Source organism: Bos javanicus, chromosome 26 (assembly GCF_032452875.1).
Source record: "Bos javanicus breed banteng chromosome 26, ARS-OSU_banteng_1.0, whole genome shotgun sequence".
Lineage (NCBI taxonomy): Eukaryota > Metazoa > Chordata > Mammalia > Artiodactyla > Bovidae > Bos > Bos javanicus.
In genome coordinates this window covers 10267813-10288325 of record NC_083893.1, presented here as the reverse complement: position 1 = coordinate 10288325, position 20513 = coordinate 10267813, and the positions used below count along the sequence as shown (strand labels likewise).

The 20513-nt window shown below is 36.5% G+C and overlaps 1 protein-coding gene across 6 annotated transcripts in view; it reads right to left on the bottom strand.

Annotated features, from left to right (window-relative positions):
• Nucleotides 1-1602: 1602 nt before the first annotated feature.
• The window catches only part of LOC133239128 (lipase member J-like), a 37638-nt gene continuing 18727 nt past the window's right edge, over nt 1603-20513 (bottom strand). For 5 of the 6 annotated variants that reach the window (XM_061402717.1, XM_061402718.1, XM_061402720.1 and 2 more), the window contains exons 5-11: nt 16399-16597; nt 15790-15899; nt 14149-14285; nt 13630-13776; nt 8551-8622; nt 3929-4000; nt 1604-2844 (exon numbers count right to left, since the gene is read on the bottom strand). In XM_061402717.1, coding sequence (XP_061258701.1) covers nt 2611-2844; nt 3929-4000; nt 8551-8622; nt 13630-13776; nt 14149-14285; nt 15790-15899; nt 16399-16597 — 971 coding nt within the window. In that variant the 3' untranslated portion in view covers nt 1604-2610. Of the gene's footprint in view, nt 2845-3928; nt 4001-8550; nt 8623-13629; nt 13777-14148; nt 14286-15789; nt 15900-16398; nt 16598-20513 lie in introns of all 6 variants that reach the window. The other variant, XM_061402723.1, reaches the window with a different exon arrangement.

The window sequence follows — 20513 nt, the reverse complement described above, 5'->3', positions numbered from 1 at the left end:
TAAACTCCAGGAGTTGGTGATGGACAGGGAGACTTGTTGCAGTCCATGGGGTTGCAAAGAGTTGGACATGACTGAACGACTGAACTGAACTGAACTGACAAGCTAATACTAAAATCTATATGATTGACAAGGAAATTAGATTATTCAAGAATTTTAAGAAAGAATAATAAGTTGGAGGACTTGTCCTTGATTTCAAGACTTTATCAAGTTCCTGTAAAATTATTTTAATCAATCAAGTGTGGTAAATAAAATACAGTATATATCCACACAATGGGATTCTACTCAGTAACAAAAATGAGCAAACTATAGTACATGCAATGCCTAAAAGACCCGAGCTCCCTAGTGAGTTTCAGGGAAAACAAATTTTAAAGGCAAAGTGAGGGAGAGAGTACAGAGTAAATTATCGTCTTGTGCATAATTCTCTGATTGGTTGATGATGTGGTAATAGGTGTGTGTCCTACGGGTTAAGATTGTCAATCCAGCTGGACTGGGGGCTACATGCTCATGGTCATCGTACAGCCAGCTTCTTCCATTTGGTAGGGACTTCAGTGTTTGAAGATCCCCTGGAGAAGGAAATGGCAGCCCACTCTGGTACTATTGCCTGGAAAATCCCATGGACAGAGGAGCCTGGTAGGCTACAGTCCATGGGGACACAAAGAATCGGACACAACTGAGTGACTCCACTTTCCACTTTCCACTTTCAGTGTCTTGGGCTTCCCTGGTGGCTCAGATGGCAAAGTGTCTGCCTGCAATGCGGGAGACCTGGGTTTGATCCCTGGGTAAGGAAGATCCCTTGGAGAAGGAAATGGCAACCCACTCCAGTACTCGTGACTGGAAAATTCCATGGACAGAGGAGCCTTGTAGGCTACAGTCCATGGGGTCACAAAGAGTCAGACATGACTTCACTTCACTTCAATGTCTGTAAAATAACTTGTTGTTCAGTTGCTAAGTTACGTCTGTCTCTGTGGTCTCATGGACTGCTGTTAGCCAGGCTTCCTTGTCCTTCACTGTCTCCTAGAGTTTGCTCAGATTCGTGTCCATTGAGTCAGTGATGCCATCCAACCATCTCATCCTCTGTACCCACCCTTTTCCTCCTGCCCTCAGTCTTGCCCAGCATCAGGGTCTTTTCCAATGAATTGGCTCTTCCCATTGGAGGTGGCCAAAGTACTGGAACTTTAGCTTCAACATCAGTCCTTTCAAAGAATATTCAGGGTTGATTTCCTTTAGGATCAACTGTTTTGATATCCTTGCTGTCCAAGAGACTCTCAAGAGTCTTCTCCAGCACCAGTTTGAAAATGTCATTTCTTTGGTACTCAGCTTTCTTTATGGACCAACTCTCACACCTGTACATGACTACTGAAAAAACCATGGCTTTGACTCTACAGATATTTGTAAGCAAAATTATATTTCTACTTTTCTTTTTTTTAATATAAATTTATTTATTTTAATTGGAGGCTAATTACTTTACAATATTGTATTGGTTTTGCCATACATGGACATGAATCTGCCACGGGTGTACACGTATTCCCCATCCTGAACCCCCTCCCACCTCCCTCCCCATACCATCCCTCTGGGTCATCCCAGTGCACCAGCACTGAGCATCCTGTATCATGCATGGAACCTGGATGCATCTCTACTTTTCAATATGCTAAGTTTGTCATAGCTTTTCTTTTAAGGAGCAAGCATCTCTTAATTTCATGGCTGCAGACACTGTCCACAGTGATTTTGGAGCCCAAGAAAATAGACTGTCACTGTTTCCATTTTTCCCTCATCTATTTGCCATGAAGTGATGGGACCAGATACCATGATCTTAGTTTTTTGAATGTTGAATTTTAAGCCAACTTTTCCACTTTCCTCTTTCACTTTCATCAAGGTTCTTTAGTTTGTCTTCACTTTCTGCATTAGGGTGGTATTCTCTGCATATCAGAGGTTGTGTGCATCAGACACTATGTTCTTCAGAAAGTAACTAAAGAATCTACTATATAGTTGATGTATTGTTTAAACTGTTATGGGTTCTCCTGGCCCAGCTGCTTTTTTTGTTGTTGTTGTTGCTATATATTCACATTATTTTAAACATTAATTCTTGAGCCAGCCTTTTGTGACTCAGGACAGGCCAGGATCACTAAAGCTTTTCTATAAACATGAGGCAGCCAGAAGACAGGGAGGTGGTGGGCGAGGTCTGTCCTGAGAAAGCCCCCAAAGGCCCTACTTGGTTACAGAAAAATTAGCTTTCATATCAGCAAGTATTCTTCCAAACTCTTATGTTTCTAAAAATTCATACATTCTCATATTTCTTGAAGGAAAAAACTCTTTCTCAAAAAGCCTTCTCCTGTAATTGAAAATATTTAAGATTATTGTTTCTGTTTTTAGTTATTTATATCCTACTTAGAAACTCAACAGGCTGCTTTGGGCTGAGTTATAATCTGCCATTACTCCTAGTGTAATAAATGCCATTGACTTTATGAATGGAGAGCCTAGGGGCAATGCAAAAAAGGAGGAAAAAATTCCAGACTTTATATAAATAACTGGAAAAGTATACATAGTAAGAACAAAATAATTGGATTTTAATAGAAATTATATAGATCCTTCAACACAGAATACCATGGTTCTTTATGGGTTGCCTTGGATAATATCAATGATCTCACTGTAAACTTGATGATATACATCTAATCCAAACAAAAAGTCTACATGATTATAGTAAGAAATAGTTTTATGGTAAATATGATTTGTGATTTCAGGAAGTAAAATTTTAACATCTTCAGGGTCAGCCAACAAGTCACTGTCACCACTCCAGGTTGCAGTTGGCACATTCATGCTTGTCACATTGTACAATGGAGAAGTTGTCTAAACGCAAATAAGTAAAAGTAAGAGTTTTCAAAGAGAATAATACATATGAAGTGTTAAAATTTAAAAATAAGCTTAATCTAAAATAGTTGTTATTAAGGAAGCAATGAGTATGAAAGAATATTATAATTTTTACTTATTAATAGAAATAAATCAGATACAAATTAAAACTAGAGTTTGTTCTGATTCACAGTATCAAAATTTTCTTTGGCTTATATAACTGTCAATATCAGTTCAGTTCAGTTGCTCAGTCATGTCCAACTTTTTGCAACCCCATGGACTGCAGCATGCCAGGCTTCCCTGTCCATCACCAACTCCCAGAGTTTACTCAAACTCATGTCCATTGAGTTGGTGGTGCCATCCAAACATCTCATCCTCTGTTTGTCCCCTTCTCCTCCTGCCTTCAATCTTTCCCAGCATCAGGGTCTTTTCAAATGAGTTAGTATGTTTATTAGTAAATGATAAACATTGGCAGTCAAGTTCAATATGATTTTAATGAATTAGATCTTTATATTTTACCTCAAATGTTTACACAAGCAAACTACATCAGGCATTGGAGCTTAGCAAAGGCAGAAAAGTATGGTGGAGAAGCATAAATTTTGAAGTAGATAGACTTGGGTTCTAGTATTTCAAGACAACTGTCATTATACTCAGACAGTTTTTATCAGCTTCTCAGTAACTTCTACTTTTTCTAGTTAGTATATATGTTTGTCTTATCTTCCCAAACACAATAGTCTTAGGGTCAAGAACAATGGTATGCTTGCTTTTTATTTCTTATTTAACCAAGCTCAGAGCTATGCATATTATAAATACAGTATTTTTCCTCTTGCGGGATGATGAATTATTCTACTGCTTGTCAATTTCTCTAGACTTATCTAAGATATTTGTTGTTAAAATACGTAGAAAATATGGAAAAGTCACTTTGGTTGGAAATGAACATATGGGTCCAAATTAAGATAATCTTCATTTACTGATCCTTTTCACTGTACTACCATACTCTTGGGTTTCACAGATGAATCTTTAATAGTAAAAATCATTTCAATTGATCAGGGAGATAATTTTTAATTTATACATAATTATGTACCTGATTAAAATGAACCAAGTTCAGATCAGGACTGCCCCAGTCAAAAGCTTTCAAGTGACTAGAATTAAAAAGCTGAAAGAAAAATTTTAAAGTAAGACTATACTCATTTTTCCATTACAGTGGCAGCTGATATGAGTTAGGTATGCATTGCACAGAAAGCCCCTTTGTACTAAGTCTGTTAGTATTTGTGTAGGTGGGCTTCTTTGTTCCTCTCTTTCTATACACAGGTTAAGAAATGGAAGAGCTAGGAGGTGGGGGGCAGGGAAATCTGCAGACAATAATTCTACCATCTTCATATAAATGCACATCTCCTGAAGGCCTTTTACCTTATTAAAGGGGCATGTGTGTTTGGATAACATTAGGCCTCCCCAGAAATTCTCTGCTGTATCTAAAGAAGTCTAGGACTAAGCGTGCTGGGACTAAGAGGACTCTGCCCTAAAAATTATTGCTTCAAATAACAAAGATCAAGAGCATGTTCCAGAAGCCACCCCCTTCTTCACCCCTTAACACTTGCAGCTTCACCACCAGCTTTGAACCTATTAGGTCTAATCTGATTTTGACCGTTTCCCCCCGATTATGTTTTCATTTCAAGAAGACTAAGTTTCTCATGTTACTCATCTTCTCCAGTATGATAAAATGTCTACGTCTCTATATATCCCGTATTTTATCTCCTCCCAACACTCCCCAACTCTTAAAACTCTATCATCTATTATACCATCATCAACCTATATGTTAAAACTTGTCTCTGATTGTTAATCTGATTCTCCCTGAGAATACTTCTTTCCCTGCAGTTCCAAAATTGGCCAAGTTTACTTATGACATTAACATTTGTAAAATTTTGGTCAATTCTGAGACATTTTTAAATCTTATCCATGAGAAGCATTTGATTAGCTATTTATTCCCTTATCCTTGAGATCTTTTCTTCACTTAACTTCTAGAATAACATGATATCTTGGTCTTCATTATTTTTTTTTTCATTGTTTTACTCAATGCTTCTTTTAAGCTTCCTTGGCAAATTTAGCCTCTCCTGCTGACCTCTAAATCTTTCCATGTCTCATCACTTAATCTTTACTCCTCTTTTCTTCTCTATTTATACTCAGTCTATTTGTTTTCTCATCCAGTCTCTTGGATTTAAACGTTATACACATTCAAAGTGTTTATCTTCTTTTATAAGTCTTTTCCAAATTCTAGACTCCTATCAGGCTCATGCTCAGTCGATTCAGGCACGTCTGACTTTTTGTGACCCTAAGGGTGTAGCCCACCAGGCTTCTCTGTCAATGGGATTCTCCAGGTAAGAATGCTGGAGAAGGTAGCCCTGCTGTCCTCCAGGGCATCTTTCCAACACAGGGATTGATGGCGTCTCCTGTGGCTCCTGCAGTGCAGGCGAATTCTTTACCACTGAACCACCAGAAAGCCCTCTAGACTTCTATACACAACTTATGCAAAATCAAGACTTAAATGTCTAAAACAACATCTCCAAAATAGAACATCTTATCTTTCCATCCATCATCAAACTTCTCCCTCTCCTTCAAAATTAATTTCATCTTTTCATTACTTAGTCCAAAAACTTTGGATCATCCAACATTCATTTCTTTTACTTCTCATATTTCCATGATTAAATTTTGTAGGCTCCAATTTCATGATATACGCATGCATATTCAGAATCTAACAATTTTTATCACCTCTACTGGAAACATATCAGAGCAAGCTATCATCAATTCTCTTTTGCATTGCTGCAATAATCTGACTTTCTCATTGCTTATACTCTTGCTTCACTATAATCTATTCAACACAGAAGCTAAAAACATTCCTTAAAAGTGTTCAGTTCAAGTCATTCAGTCGTCTCCAACTCTGTGACCTCATGAACTGCAGCATGCCAGGTTTCCCTGTCCATCATGAACTCCCAGACCTTGTTCAAACTCATCCATCGAGTCAGTGATGCCAATAAACTGTCTCATCCTCTGTTGTCCCCTTTTCCTTGATTCATGGACCTAACTTTCCTGGTCCATTTTCAGCCTGTGCTTCATCCAGCCCTAATAAAGTCAGCCACTGTTTCCACTGTTTCCCCATCTATTTGCCATGAAGTGATGGGACCATTTGCCATGATCTTAATTTTCTGAATGTTGAGCTTTAAGCCAACTTTTTCATTCTCCACTTGCACTTTCATCTAGAGGCTTTTTAGTTCTTCACTTTCTGCTATAGGGGTGGTGTCATCTGCATATCTGAGGTTACTGATATTTCTCCCAGCAATCTTGATTCCAGCTTATGCTTCATTCAGCCCAGTGTTTCTCATGATGTACTCTGCATAGAAGCTAAATAAGCAAGGTGACAATATACAGCCTTGATGTACTCCTTTACGCATTAGAATATGGTATTTATCTTTCTCTTTCTGACTCACTTTACTCTGGATAATAGGTTCTAGGTTCATCCACTTCATTAGAACTGACTCAAATGCATTTCTTTTTATGCTGAGTAATATTCCATTGTGCATATATACCACAACTTCTTTATCCATTCATCTGTCCATGGACATCTATGTTGCTTCCATGTTCTAGCTATTGTAAATAGTGCTGCAGTGGACAATGGGATACATATGTCTTTTTCAATTTTGGTTGTCTCAGGGTGTATGCTTAGGAGTGGGATTTCTGGGTCATATGGTGGTTTTATTCCTAGTTTTTTTAAGGAATCTCCATACCATCTTCCACAGTGGCTGTATCAGTTTACATTCTCACCAACAGTGCGAGAGCTTTCACTTTTCTCCACACCCTCTCCAGCATTTATTGTTTGTAGACTTTTTGATGAGGGCCATTCTGACCGCTGTGAGGTGATATCTCATTGTAGTTTTGATTTGCACTTCTCTAATAATGAGCGATGTTGAGCATCTTTTAATGTGTTTGTTAGCCATCTGTATGTCTTCTTTGGAGAAATGTCTGTTTAGGTCTTTTACCCAATTTTTGATTGGGCTGTTTGTCTTTCTGGTATTGAGTTGTATAAACTACTTGTTTATATTTGAAATTAATCATCTGTCAGTTGTTTCATTTGCTATTATTTTCTCCCATTCTGAGGGTTGTATTTTCACTTTGCTTACAGTTTTCTTTGCTGTGCAAAAGCTTTTAGGTTTAATCAGGTCCCACTTGTTTACTTTGTTTTTATGTTCATTACTCTAGGAGGTGGTCATAGAGGATCTTGCTTTGATTTATGTCATTGAGTGTTCTGCCTATGTTTTCCTCTAAGAGTTTTATAGTTTCTGGTCTTACATTTAGGTCTTTAATCCATTTTGAGTTTATCTTTGTGTGTGGTGTTAGAAAGTGTTCTAATTTCATTCTTTTACATGTGGCTGTCCAGTTTTCCCAGCACCATTTATTGAAGAGGCTGTCTTTGCCCCATTGTATATTCTTGCCTCCTTTGTCAAAAATAAGGAAGCCATAGGTGGGGGTTTATTTCTGGGCTTTTTCTGTCTTGTTCCATTGGTCTATATTTCTGCTTCTGTGCCAGTACCATACTGTCTTGATGAGTGTAGCTTTGTAGTATAATCTGAAGTCAGGAAGGTTGATTCCTCCAGATTCATTCTTCTTTCTCAAAGGCTTTGGCTATTCATGAGTCTTTTGTGTTTCTATGAATTGTGAAATTTTTTGTTCTAGTTCTGTGAAAAATGCCATTGGTGATTTGATAGGGATCACACTGAATCTGTAGATTGCATTTGGTAGTATAGTCATTTTCACAATATCGATTCTTCTGACCCAGGAACATGGAATATCTCTCCATCTGTTTATGTCATCTTTGATTTCTTTCATTAGTGTCTTATCAATACTAGTACACTTTAAATGTTTCTAGTGTTCATTAAATTTAAAGACACTCTCATAATCATTATCCTATTTAATTCTCATAGTTATTTTTGTTAGGTGAGAGCATGATTATTAATTCTATTTTTAGAATTAAAGAAACTGAATTCATAGTGATTTAATGATCTTATTTAATATCCTACTGCCAGTAAGGTTTAGAGAAAGAATTCAATATCTTGTATTTTGATCTCACGCATATATATTCCTATTATATCTTGGCTGTCAACATTAAGATGGCATTCATATGGAATTTTTCTTTATCAATATTCACTCAACAAATATTCTTGAGTATCTCTTATATGCCACAAACTTAGTTTTGCAATAGGTAACTGAACAAAACTTGGCCATGGTCTTCATGGAGTTCACGATTTAACGGAGGAGAAAGCATAATCTAGTGAAAGAGTAGGTATTGAGAGACGTCTGTTCTTGTCTTAGTTTTTTTGTTTGTTTTGTTTTTTAAGAAAAAGTTTTAAATATATGGGCAAATTAAATCATGAGCATAGCCTAGTTGATCCCTTGCCTACTGTTCTGAATGAACATTTTCTCATTAGTAAAATAGAAAATAACTGTACTGCTCTTATTGCTTAAACTGAGGATCTAACAGATTCTATTATTAACATATAAACTTTTAAGAATCATACATATTTTGAATAATTTCAATGTATCCTTCTAAATTTATCATTCTATGGCAATGGCCATATCCCTAGAATGGTGAGATAAGCTGCAAGTAGTTTAAATAAAATTTTGCCAAAATGCACTGAAAAATGTATTTTAGTGTACCTGACTCCAGTGGACCATATTTTGAACAGATGTTCCTGCTGGGTTTTGTGACATGTACACATCCACACGACTCTGAGGGTTTAAAACATTATTTTTATTCTTCCAACCAGAAAAAACAATCTTTGATATTTATTAAACTAAAAAATTTCAAGGAAATTTAATTTATAATAAATAGTATTAATAAAACAAAATTACATTTTAATTAAATACATAAATGTTCTTATTAAATGTAAATTTTGCATTAATATAGAAGTTATTATTGGATTTCTAAGTTCTGAGGTCCATCACTTATACTGAAAACAATCAAAAGTGATGTAACACACACCTTTTGAAAGCAGTGAAGAACTGAAAAAATAGAAAGAAAGTACCAGGACAAATGGGAGAGAAAAGACAGAGAATTTAAAAAGAAAAGCAATGTACTAAAGTCACTTAAGTTTATCTGCCAGTCCTAGAAAATTTAAAGTTTCATTTTAAGAAATCAGTTCAGTCATGTCCCCCTGGACTTCCTGTCCTAGAGAAGGGAATTGAAAACCACTTCAGTATTCTTGCAATGAAAACCCCATGAACAGTATGAAAGGCAAAAAGATAACTAGTTAAGGAGAGCAAAAATCAGCCCAGGACTTTTTGAGGACAGTGGGAAAGTTTAAAAAGAAATTCTTTCCATAATAAACTGGAGTCCCAAAGTTCTACACAACTCAAAGTAAAGCTTAATCAGATACAGCTGTGCTCATGCCAATCTGTAACGTAGATTTGCATTGCCTACATACTCCCTGGGAACCTCCGTCAGTGAATAAGATACATAAGGTCAATGTAATCCTTACTAAAATCTCAACAAATTATGTTTACAATACTGACAAACCACTTCCAAAGTTTTATGTAGAGAGACAAAAGATCCCAAAACAGCCAACACAATTATTAAAGGGAGGACTGACAAGACATAACCTCAAGACATTATTAATATAAAGCTACAGTAATCAAGACAAGGTAGTATTGGTGAAAGGGTGGACAGACAGATAAATAGAGCAAAATACAGAGCCCAGAAATAGACCCCTAGAAACACAGTTAATTGATCTTTGACAAAAAAACAAAGGCAATGTAATAGGAAAATGATAATCTTTTCATTAAATGGTGTTGAAACAACTGGATATCACATGGGGGAAAAAAAAGGAATCTAGACACAGACCTTACATCCTTCACAAAAAATGACTCAAAACAGACCATAGGTCTAAATGGGAAATGCTAAACTATAAAACTTCTAAAAGATAACACAGGAAAAAAACTAGACAACCTTGACTGTGGCAATGACTTTGCAGATACAGTACCAAAGGCACAATCCATGAAAGAAATAATCAGTAAGCTGAATTACAAGAACTGGACAAAGTCAAAATTCTGAGTTGTTTGATGACATATTTTCCAAATTACATTAATGAGAGTTTTTGCTACCTAATCTTCCTCATATGATAACTTCCTTTCAGTTTGCTGAGTCACATTGGCCAGATTCTAGACACTGCCTTTCTGCAAACTGCAAGATTCTCTTCTGGTTTTTCATACTGTCTACAGGAAGGAAATTTCAAGTCAGATCTTAATTTCCCCATCGATATTGATAGAATCAAGAGGACTGAATTAAAGGAAAAAAAGAACTGATTCAAACTCAACTATCACTCTTATAGTTCCCATATACACTGTGTGGGAATTTTTTCACTTCAAAATTTCCCAATCCTAGATAACTTCAGTTCAGTTCAGTTCAGTCGCTCAGTCATGTCCAACTCTTTGCAACCCCATGAATCGCAGCACGCCAGGCCTCTCTGTCCATCACCATCTCCCGGAGTTCAGCCAAACTCACGTCGATCGAGTTGGTGATGCCATCCAGCCATCCCATCCTCTATTGTCCCCTTCTCCTCCTGTCCCCAATCCCTCCCAGCATCAGAGTCTTTTCCAATGAGCCAACTCTTCGCATGAGGTGGCCAAAGTACTGGAGTTTCAGCTTTAGCATCATTCCTTCCAAAGAAATCCCAGGGCTGATCTCCTTTAGAATGGACTGGTTGCATCTCCTTGCAGTCCAAGGGACTCTCAAGAGTCTTCTCCAACACCACAGTTCAAAAGCATCAATTCTTAGGCGCTCAGCCTTCTTCACAGTCCAACACTCACACCCATACATGACCACTGGAAAAACCATAGCCTTGACTAGATGGACCTTTGTTGGCAAAGTAATGTCTCTGCTTTTGAATATGCTGTCTAGATTGGTCATAACTTTCCTTCAAAGGAGTAAGCATCTTTTAATTTCATGGCTGCAATCACCATCTGCAGTGATTTTGGAACCCAAAAAAATAAAGTCTGACACTGTTTCCACTGTTTCCCCATCTATTTCCCATGATGTGATGGGACCAGATGCCATGATCTTTGTTTTTTGAATGTTGAGCTTTAAGCCAACTTTTTCACTCTCCTCTTTCAATTTTATCAAGAGGCTTTTTAGTTCCTCTTCACTTTCTGCCATAAGGGCGGTATCATCTGCATATCAGGTTATTGATATTTCTCCCGGCAATCTTGATTCCAGCTTGTGCTTCTTCCAGCTCAGCATTTCTCATGATGTACTCTGAATAGAAGTTAAATAAGCAGGGTGACAATATACAGCCTTGATGTACTCCTTTTCCTATTTGGACCCTGTCTGTTGTTCCATGTCCAGTTCTAACTGTTGCTTCCTGACCTGCATATAGGTTTCTCAAGAGGCAGGTCAGGTGGTCTGGTATTCCCATCTCTTTCAGAATTTTCCACAGTTCATTGTGATCCACACAGTCAAAGGCTTTGGCATAGTCAGTAAAGCAGAAATAGATGTTTTTTTCTGGAACTCTCTTGCTTTTTTGATGATCCAGCGGATGTTGGCAATTTGATCTCTGGTTCCTCTGCTTTTTCTAAAACCAGCTTGAACATCAGGAAGTTCACGGTTCACGTACTGCTGAAGCCTGGTTTGGAGAATTTTGAGCATTGCTTTACTAGCGTGTGAGATGAGTGCAATTGTGCGGTAGTTTGAGCATTCTTTGGCATTGCCTTTCTTTGGGATTGGAATGAAAACTGACCTTTTCCAGTCCTGTGGCCACTGCAGTGTTTTCCAAACTTGCTGGCATATTGAGTGCAGCACTTTCACAGCATCATCTTTCAGGATTTGAAATAGCTCCTCTGGAATTCCATCACCTCCACTAGCTTTGTTCGTAGTGATGCTTTCTAAAGCCCACTTGACTTCACATTCCAGGATGTCTGGCTCTAGGTCAGTGATCACACCATCGTGATTATCTGGGTCGTGAAGATCTTTTTTGTACAGTTCTGTGTATTCTTGCCACCTCTTCTTAATATCTTCTGCTTCTGTTAGGTCCATACCATTTCTGTCCTTTATAGAGCCCATCTTTGCATGAAATGTTCCCTCGGTATCTCTAATTTTCTTGAAGAGATCTCTAGTCTTTCCCATTCTGTTGTTTTCCTCTATTTCTTTGCATTGATCGCTGAAGAAGGCTTTCTTATCTCTTCTTGCTATTCTTTGGAACTCTGCATTCAGATGCTTATTTCTTTCCTTTTCTCCTTTGCTTTCCTCTTCTCTTCTTTTCACAGCTATTTGTAAGGCCTCCCCAGACAGCCATTTTGCCTTTTTGCATTTCTTTTCCATGGGGATGGTCTTGATCCCTGTTTCCTGTACAATGTCACAAACCTCCGACCATAGTTCATCAGGCACTCTATCTATCAGATCTAGTCCCTTAAATCTATTTCTTACTTCCACTGTATAATCATAAAGGATTTGATTTAGGTCATACTTGAATGGCCTAGTGGTTTTCCCTACTTTCTTCAATTTCAGACTGAAATTGGCAATAAGGAGTTCATGTTCTGAGCCACACTACTAGATAACTTAGTACTAGATAACTTAGTACACAACTAATTGCAATTGATGACACTGTCAACTTTTGTCCCAGAAAGGAGACTCACAAATTTAAAGGCTAAGAAGTTAGAATATAAGCTTTCCTAATAGTCCACCTACAAAAGAATTCTCAAAGACACTATAATTACAAAAAAGACATCAATAGCCAAATACACTATCCAAGACATAGAATAACTCAGAAAGGCAAGCAGAAATAAAGATTATATTTAAGATGTTTCTAGACATTCTATGGTAGATATATAACACTAGATAGAAAAGTATAAGAGGCCTTTTAAAAAAGGTAATCTTCTATGACAGAAAATTATGCTTTTCATATCTTCGGGGAAAAGGGAGAGAATGGAGTTCTTTTCTTCTGCTATGAAAAATATTAGTGTTTCTTTCAAATATCTGTAATAATCTGAGACTTGCAATAAGACCTTCTTGAAGTTAAAAAAAAATCAATATATATCCTTGTGGTATGAAAATGTGCTTGGATATTAAGAGAACACCTATTTTCCTATGAACAGATACGTTGGTTCTCATTAAGAACTTTCTTAAAAGGCCCAGGAGCAAGAATCAATAAACTAGTCCAAATGCCACAAACAACTGCTTTTTTCAAATTTGGGTTTTTTAATTTAAAGTGCTGATAAATCCTTGCATCTTTAAGAGAATTTATATACAATCAATACAAATGGCCTTCTAATAGTAGCTTGAGTACCAAAAGAGTTTCCCACCCCAGAAATTTTGATGAATGCCAAAAGCATATAAGTTAATTGCCAGGCACCCTAATTATGGAAAAATCAAGTTAGTGGAAAAGTGTTAGGAATCAGGATATAAGAGGAAGAGTTATGTAAGACAGTGAATGGAAGACAACCTGAATACATGAAACCTCAGACAACTAACATCTAACTGCAAAGACTAATAAAGATAACTATAGCTATAGCTAGTCTCTATTCTTTACAGAGATCAAGACAAATATGGAAGTAAAAAAATCCCAGCATGCTAATACAAATTAGTTTCTTAATGTTGGTTCAGTCAGAAAATTAGAAAGGCTAAGAATCTAACTACAAGAATAAATGGGTAAAACATAAAAAGATACACAAAGCATAGAATAAGCCCTATTAAAAGCTGCTTTCTAAAAATTGGCAAAATATATTTTAAATACAACTTGTTCTCACCGTATTTAAGTTCTTTAGGTCATATCCACTTATCATAAACAAGACATCACGGCAAATCTTACCAAAAATCTTCAGTGGACACAGCTTTGATCCAACAAATCTTTTAAAGGAGGTATTAGGTAAGAACTCTTTGCTGCCAGAAAAAAACTGTAAAATAAATTTATTCATGTTTGGAAGACTAAAACAATTTAATCAAAAATTGATGTGGTGAATTCACTATATTTATAACCAAATACATTATCTTACAGTTTAAAACATTTAAATTAAGGGATGAAATTTGAGCACAATACGTAGAGATGATTTGATTAATGAATTTCTTACACAATGAGTCATCCAAAAGTATCATAAGTAAAATGCTATTCCTGTGTAGAAACAAAGGCAAGAATCCAGTGTAAATGAAGCCAAAAAATTAAAATCATACATGTAGCTGTGCAAACATAGCCAAGCCTTTTTATTTTGAAAGAAGAGAATCATTATCATGTTGGGTTGTCAGCTACAAAAACGGAAGAAATAACATACCTTGATCAGTGACTTCCAGTTGTATGCCATTTTAATTAAAGGGCTTTTTGAGTATTTAATGGAAAAAACTGGGGCTAAGGCAAAAAATACTTTGATTCTTTCAGCTATCTTTGGTATTGTGGAAAATGTTATGAAAGCTGAAAGAAAATAAGATATAAATGAACTATTCTTAATTACTATCATGTAAGAAATGACAGTGGTAATTTCAATAATTAATTTACTAATTCATTTCTTAATTTATCTATCAAAAGTTATTGACCTCCCATAATGAGACATGCATATTGATCACAACATAATGCTGATTATTAGGATCTAAAGCAAATGTGTAGATCGTAAATGAGGATAATTCAGCAATAAATCCGTTTTATAACACCATAGTTTTAAATCAGAAATATCTGCTATTATACATTAGTAAAACTGGCAATGGCAAAAATGATGTTAGTGAATTTTTCAGATAGATGAATCTACTTTAGGTGAGAAATTCAATAAATATCTAATTGTTTTAATATTTACTTTTAATTAAAACTTTTCTTGAACAGAGGGTACTAAACACTTTATTTTATTGATAATTCAGAGTAATTAATATGACAAATAGAAGTTTTTCCTTTTTTGATAACTTATCAAGCTATGTAACTGCACATCCCCTCTATTTTTACTGGTTCTTTTTTCCCTGGGTTCTGAGAAGTCAAAGAAGCAAAGAATTATATATCATATCAAAGTGTGAGTCGATATACGCTCTTGCACATGACTCATTTTTTTCTTATTTGATTATTTCCTAAGAGTCTTGGTTCCATACAACTGAATAGCTGATGAAAATTTGGATTAAAATTCACACACGGTTAATAAATATCAGAGAAAAGGTCTATGAGAAATGGAATGAGATTGTTATTTGACATAATTTTTCTGGTAGAAAGTGGATGATTGCTATAGGAAATACTTAATACTCTTCAGTCTAGACGATAATGATGATGACCAATACCATCTAGATGACACTCTACAGTTTAGAAAAAACTCTTTTTAATATCAGGTTCTATTATAAAGTAGACTTTTCTGCTTCCCAAGTAGAAAGATTAAGTTTCATGGTACCATGGAAGAGAATTACATTAAGTTTTAGGGAATATGTTTCTGAAAGCAAAATTGATACACATTAGGTAGAAGTGTTAAGTATTGTAAAGGGATGAAAGTTCTTTTCTAGTCATCTTTAAATATAGGGAGGATTTCTTCATCTTTGTTCATTTCTTAAGTTTAATGTGTCCTAAATGTAAAAATCCAAGCACCCTTTTAAAACTTCTTACTCATAAATCCCTATGCTTGATTTTTAAAAGAAAAATAATTATACAATTTCTATTTGTGGAATAAATGACAGCTATGACTTCATTGTGCTATTTAGATGGATATCCAGCTTTTATACATTGCAAACAAACAAAACCTTGTTTTTACAGTCAATTCTTTGTGACTAGAGAATACAATATAGAATTAAAACAGGATATAATCTTCCAGGGCACTGCTCTATGATATATGTCTCACAGTTCTGCTTTGGTTCACTTACAGGTCTAGAAACTGACCTATATCCTTAAGAATGTATCTACAAACTTCAAAAGTGTAATAAAGTAATAGCAGCAACGATCTTTCTTGCCATACCAATGGTAGTGCCTTGTGAATGGCCTACATAAAATATTTGCTGTTGTTGGGTTTGCTTCACAATGAAATCAATGGAGGCTGGAAGGTCATATTTAGCCATCTCATCAAAGCTACAGAAGAAAAAAGAAAATAAAAATGTGTATTCTACTAATGTTATGTTAACATTCGAAGATATTGATTAGCTAAATATATTTAAAGCATTTTTCAAGTCTCCTTGGGTACTGTCAATAAGTTAGATAATCTAATTTATCTATTGACTAGAGACTTCTGTGAGAACACAAAGTTAAGGAAATAAAATAGCCACAAGACAGTTTTATAAAGAAGGTGATTGTATATTCTAAGTGCAGTGAAGTAGACTAAATAGATAGGTTACGGAGTGAAAAAATAGAATAGGGTAGTCAGTAAAGCTTACTGCTTAAAAATGAGAAATAAGCTCAAAATCAAATAAGTACTCTTTAACTTTCCAGGTAAAATTTATATAAATTTTAATAGTCTATTGAGAGCCCTGAGTTGAGAAAAAAAGACTTATGTTTCATTTCATTTCATTCAAAAAGAAGAAAACAGTCCAATACACTTATACAACAAAATATTACTTGGTTTTTTCTGTACCTGAAAGCCCAGAATTCTTTGGAATTTGTTTTTAGGTACAAGTGTTTTCGGGACCAGGTAGTCCCTCTGCTGTTCCCCATCCACACATCATAACCAGCATCTGCCAGAAGGAAGCCTAGGCTGTTATTAGGAAGATTGGAAATCCAGCTGCTGGCAGATGTGAGCAAACCATGTTGCAAGTATACAACAAGTCTCTGAACTGGAAAAAATGTAGAAAATTTCTTTTAAAATATTGTAGTGTCTACATGAGTATCTGACCTCAAATTTAATCTTATAGGATAAAATTTTTTTAATTGTATAAATAGGGTAAGTTTTACATTTTTTAATTCCATTTTATGTCAGAGTTGTTCATTAATGAATTTCTCTCATATGACCAAGTGGGCAATTAGGTCATGGCACATACATAAACATGGGCTTCCCAGGTGCCACTAGTGGTAAAGAGATGGCCTGAGAATGCAGGAAAAGTAAAAGATGTGGGTTTGATCCCTGGGTCCAGGAGGTCTCCTGGAAGAGGGCATGGCAACCCGCTCCAGTATTCTTGCCTGGAGAATCCCCATGGAGAGAAGAGCCGGGCAATAGTCCATAGAGTTGCAAAGAGTCAGTCATGACTAAAGCTACTTAGCCCACACATACTTAAACATACAAAATTTTAAGGATATAGAATATTCAAATATCACTTGGTAACTTGGGGACTCATTTAAATAGCATTGTTCACTTGAGTTCAGCTCAGTTGCTCAGTCATGTCCGACTCTTTGCGACCCCATGGACTGCCACACGCCAGGCCTCCGTGTCCATCACCAATTCCCGGAGACTACTCAAACTCATGTCCATTGAGTCAGCGATGCCATCCAACTGTCTCATCCTCTGTTGCCCCCTTCTCCTCCTGCCTTCAATCTTTCCCAGCATCAGGGTCTTTTCCAATGAGTCAGCTCTTTGCATGAGGTGGCCAAAGTATTGGAGTTTCAGCTTCAATATCAGTCCTTCCAATGAACACCCAGGACTGATCTCCTTTAGGAAGGACTGGTTGGATCTCCTTGCAGTCCAAAGGACTCTCAAGAGTCTTCTCCAACACCACAGTTCAAAAGCAGCAATTCTTTGGTGCTCAGCTTTCTTTATAGTCCAACTCTCACATCCATACATGACTACTGGAAAAACCATACCTTTGACTAGATGGACCTTTGTTAGCAAACTAATGTCTCTACTTTTTAATATGCTGTCTAGGTTGGTCATAACTTCCCTTCTAAGGAGTAAGCGTCTTTTAATTTCATGGCTGCGGTCACAATCTGCAGTGATTTTGGAGCCCAGAAAAATAAAGTCTGACACTGTTTCCCCTGTTTCCCCATCTATTTCGTATGAAGTGATGGGACCAGATGCCATGATCTTCATTTTCTGAATGTTGAGTTTTAAGCCAAGTTTTTCACTCTCTTCTTTCACTTTCATCAAGAGGCTCTTTAGTTCTTCTTCACTTTCTGCCATAAGGGTAGTGTCATCTACATATCTGAGGTTATTGATACTTCTCCCAGCAATCTTGATTCCAGCTTGTGCTTCTTCCAGCCCAGCGTTTCTCATGATGTACTCTGCATGTAAGTTGAATTAGCAGGGTGACAATATACAGCCTTGACGTACTCCTTTTCCTATTTGGACCCAGTCTGTTGTTCCATGTCCAGTTCTAACTGTTGCTTCCTGACCTGCATACACATTTCTCAAGAGGCAGGTCAGGTGGTCTGGTATTCCCATCTCTTTCAGAATTTTCCACAGTTTATTGTGATCCATACAGTCAAAGGCTTTGGCATAGTCAATAAAGCAGAAGTAGATGTTTTTCTGGAACTCTCTTGCTTTTTTGGTGATCCAGAAGATGTTGGCAATTTGATCTCTGGTTCCTCTGCCTTTTCTAAATCCAACTTGAACATCTGGAAGTTCACGGTTCATGTATTGCTAAAGCCTGGCTTGGAGAATTTTGAGCATTACTTACTAGTGTGTGAGAAGAGTGCAATTGTGCAGTAGTTTGAGCATTCTTTGGCATTGCCTTTCTTTGGGATTGGAGGAAAACTGACCTTTTCCAGTCCTGTGGCCACTGCTGAGTTTTCCAAATTTGCTGACATATTGAATGCAGCACTTTCATAGCATCATCTTTTAGGATTTGGAATAGCTCAACTGGAATTCCATCACCTGCACCAGCTTTGTTCATAGAGATGCTTCCTAAGGCCCACCTGACTTTGCATTCCAGGATGTCTGGCTGTAGGTGAGTGATCACACCATCATGATTATCTGGGTCATGAAGATCCTTTTTGTATAGTTCTTCTGTGTATTCTTGCCACCTCTTCTTTAAATAGCATGTTACATAAGATATATTTTATATTATTACTCCACCTTTCTCACTTCATAAAATAATTTTATACTCACATTTTCACAGATATATTTAATATAGATTTTATCACTAGAACCATTGCTTTAATCACCAGTGTTTCCAGAGTTCTAATTTATACTTCCAAGGTTTTTGAGAAGCAGCAGCTTTGAATAACATAATGTGTGCTCACTGATAACTTTGTTTTACTCCCCAAATTGCCCTTCACACATAATCCACATCATTATCATCATTACTGAATACAGGCATTGTAGCTGGAGTATTGAAAGAACCTTGCATATTATAGCACTTCAATGCTAAAATATTACATTTCCTGTGATGATACAGGAAAGTGATGAATGGTTTGTACAGACACTCTAACAGTGCAGACCAACCCTAGATCCGGAATAACTGGCCTTGATCATCATAGAGAGGTAGGGCTGCTGGGAAAAATTGGGAAAACATATTTGGTATTGAAATGATACACATAGGCATCTTTTGTTACTCCCATGCCTTGTTTTAACTGTAAATGTGCAAGTATGGAAACTATGACATATTACGGACATAGCGGCCCTTAGGGATAAAGGCCTGGTTTATCAAATAAAGAAAGACAGCCAAGAGGAAGAGAAATTTACAGTGGGTAGTGGAGAGAGGAATGTATGAATACCAGATATGGCATTAGGATTAAACGTAATAGCAGATGTAATCAACTTAATGTGAAAAACATGTAGCTCTGAGCAGTGCAAGCGGTACGTTTACTAGATTATTTTAGTGTCACACCTAGATTCCCTTTGTTAAGCAGCTGAATCATTCTCCAGCTATTGGGACTGGTGCTTCTGAAGGGTTCACTGTTGCCCCTTTCTCTGTGGAACTGCCCCCAGGCTAAGGGGAATTTCCTCAGGCAGACTTTATTTCTTTCTATGGATGTCCTTCTGGCAGTGACTAACTGATACAAGAATGCAAAAAAGCTAGCTTCCTAACTTCAAGGTGGGACCATGTCTGCAGTGCAATTCAGGATTCCTCTGAGACAACATTGTATTAGCTGAGTCTCATCCTTCCTTAGCTCCTTCCCCTGCCTTCCCCTCTTGTCCACATTATCTTCTCATGAAAGTATTCCAATCAATAAATTACATACACCTATATCCTTGTTTCAGGGCTGCTTCTAGAGAGCTCTAAGGTACTTACTATATTTTAAAATTATCTTTAAGTCTTTTATTAGTGTTTGAAAAATTGAGTCAAACCCTGAGGAATGATTACAATAATTATGTCAAAATTTTCTGCCTAGTATATGTGACCTCTATAAGGATCAAAAATTATATTGGTAGAGGCTACTCAAAATTAATGAATTTTCTCTGAAATGTACCATAATGTTCAAAATGAGAACTTGACAGAGTGTCCTAAAATATGAGAAACAATTTTTTCAAGGAAAAACAAGGAGAAAAGGAAAATTCTCCAGGTTTTTTTTTTGCAACAGTTAGACAAATAAGAAAAGTAGTCAGTATTGTGCTAGTAAGTGGTACATCTAGAATTATTAATATGACCCTAGTGACAAATTCTAGTGCGTTTTTCAGCGTCTCATTCTGCTGACAGTAGTGTATGTAGTACTGGAGTAAAGAGCCATGAGACTGCTACCAAACTTTTTTCTTTGCTATTATTAGAGGAGAGATTCATATGCACAAAGAAAGAAATTTTTACCAACCATACTTCAAACCTACAGAATAAAGCTACTGTGTTTCAGAGCATTTCTAACCCCTCATTGAACAAAGAAAAC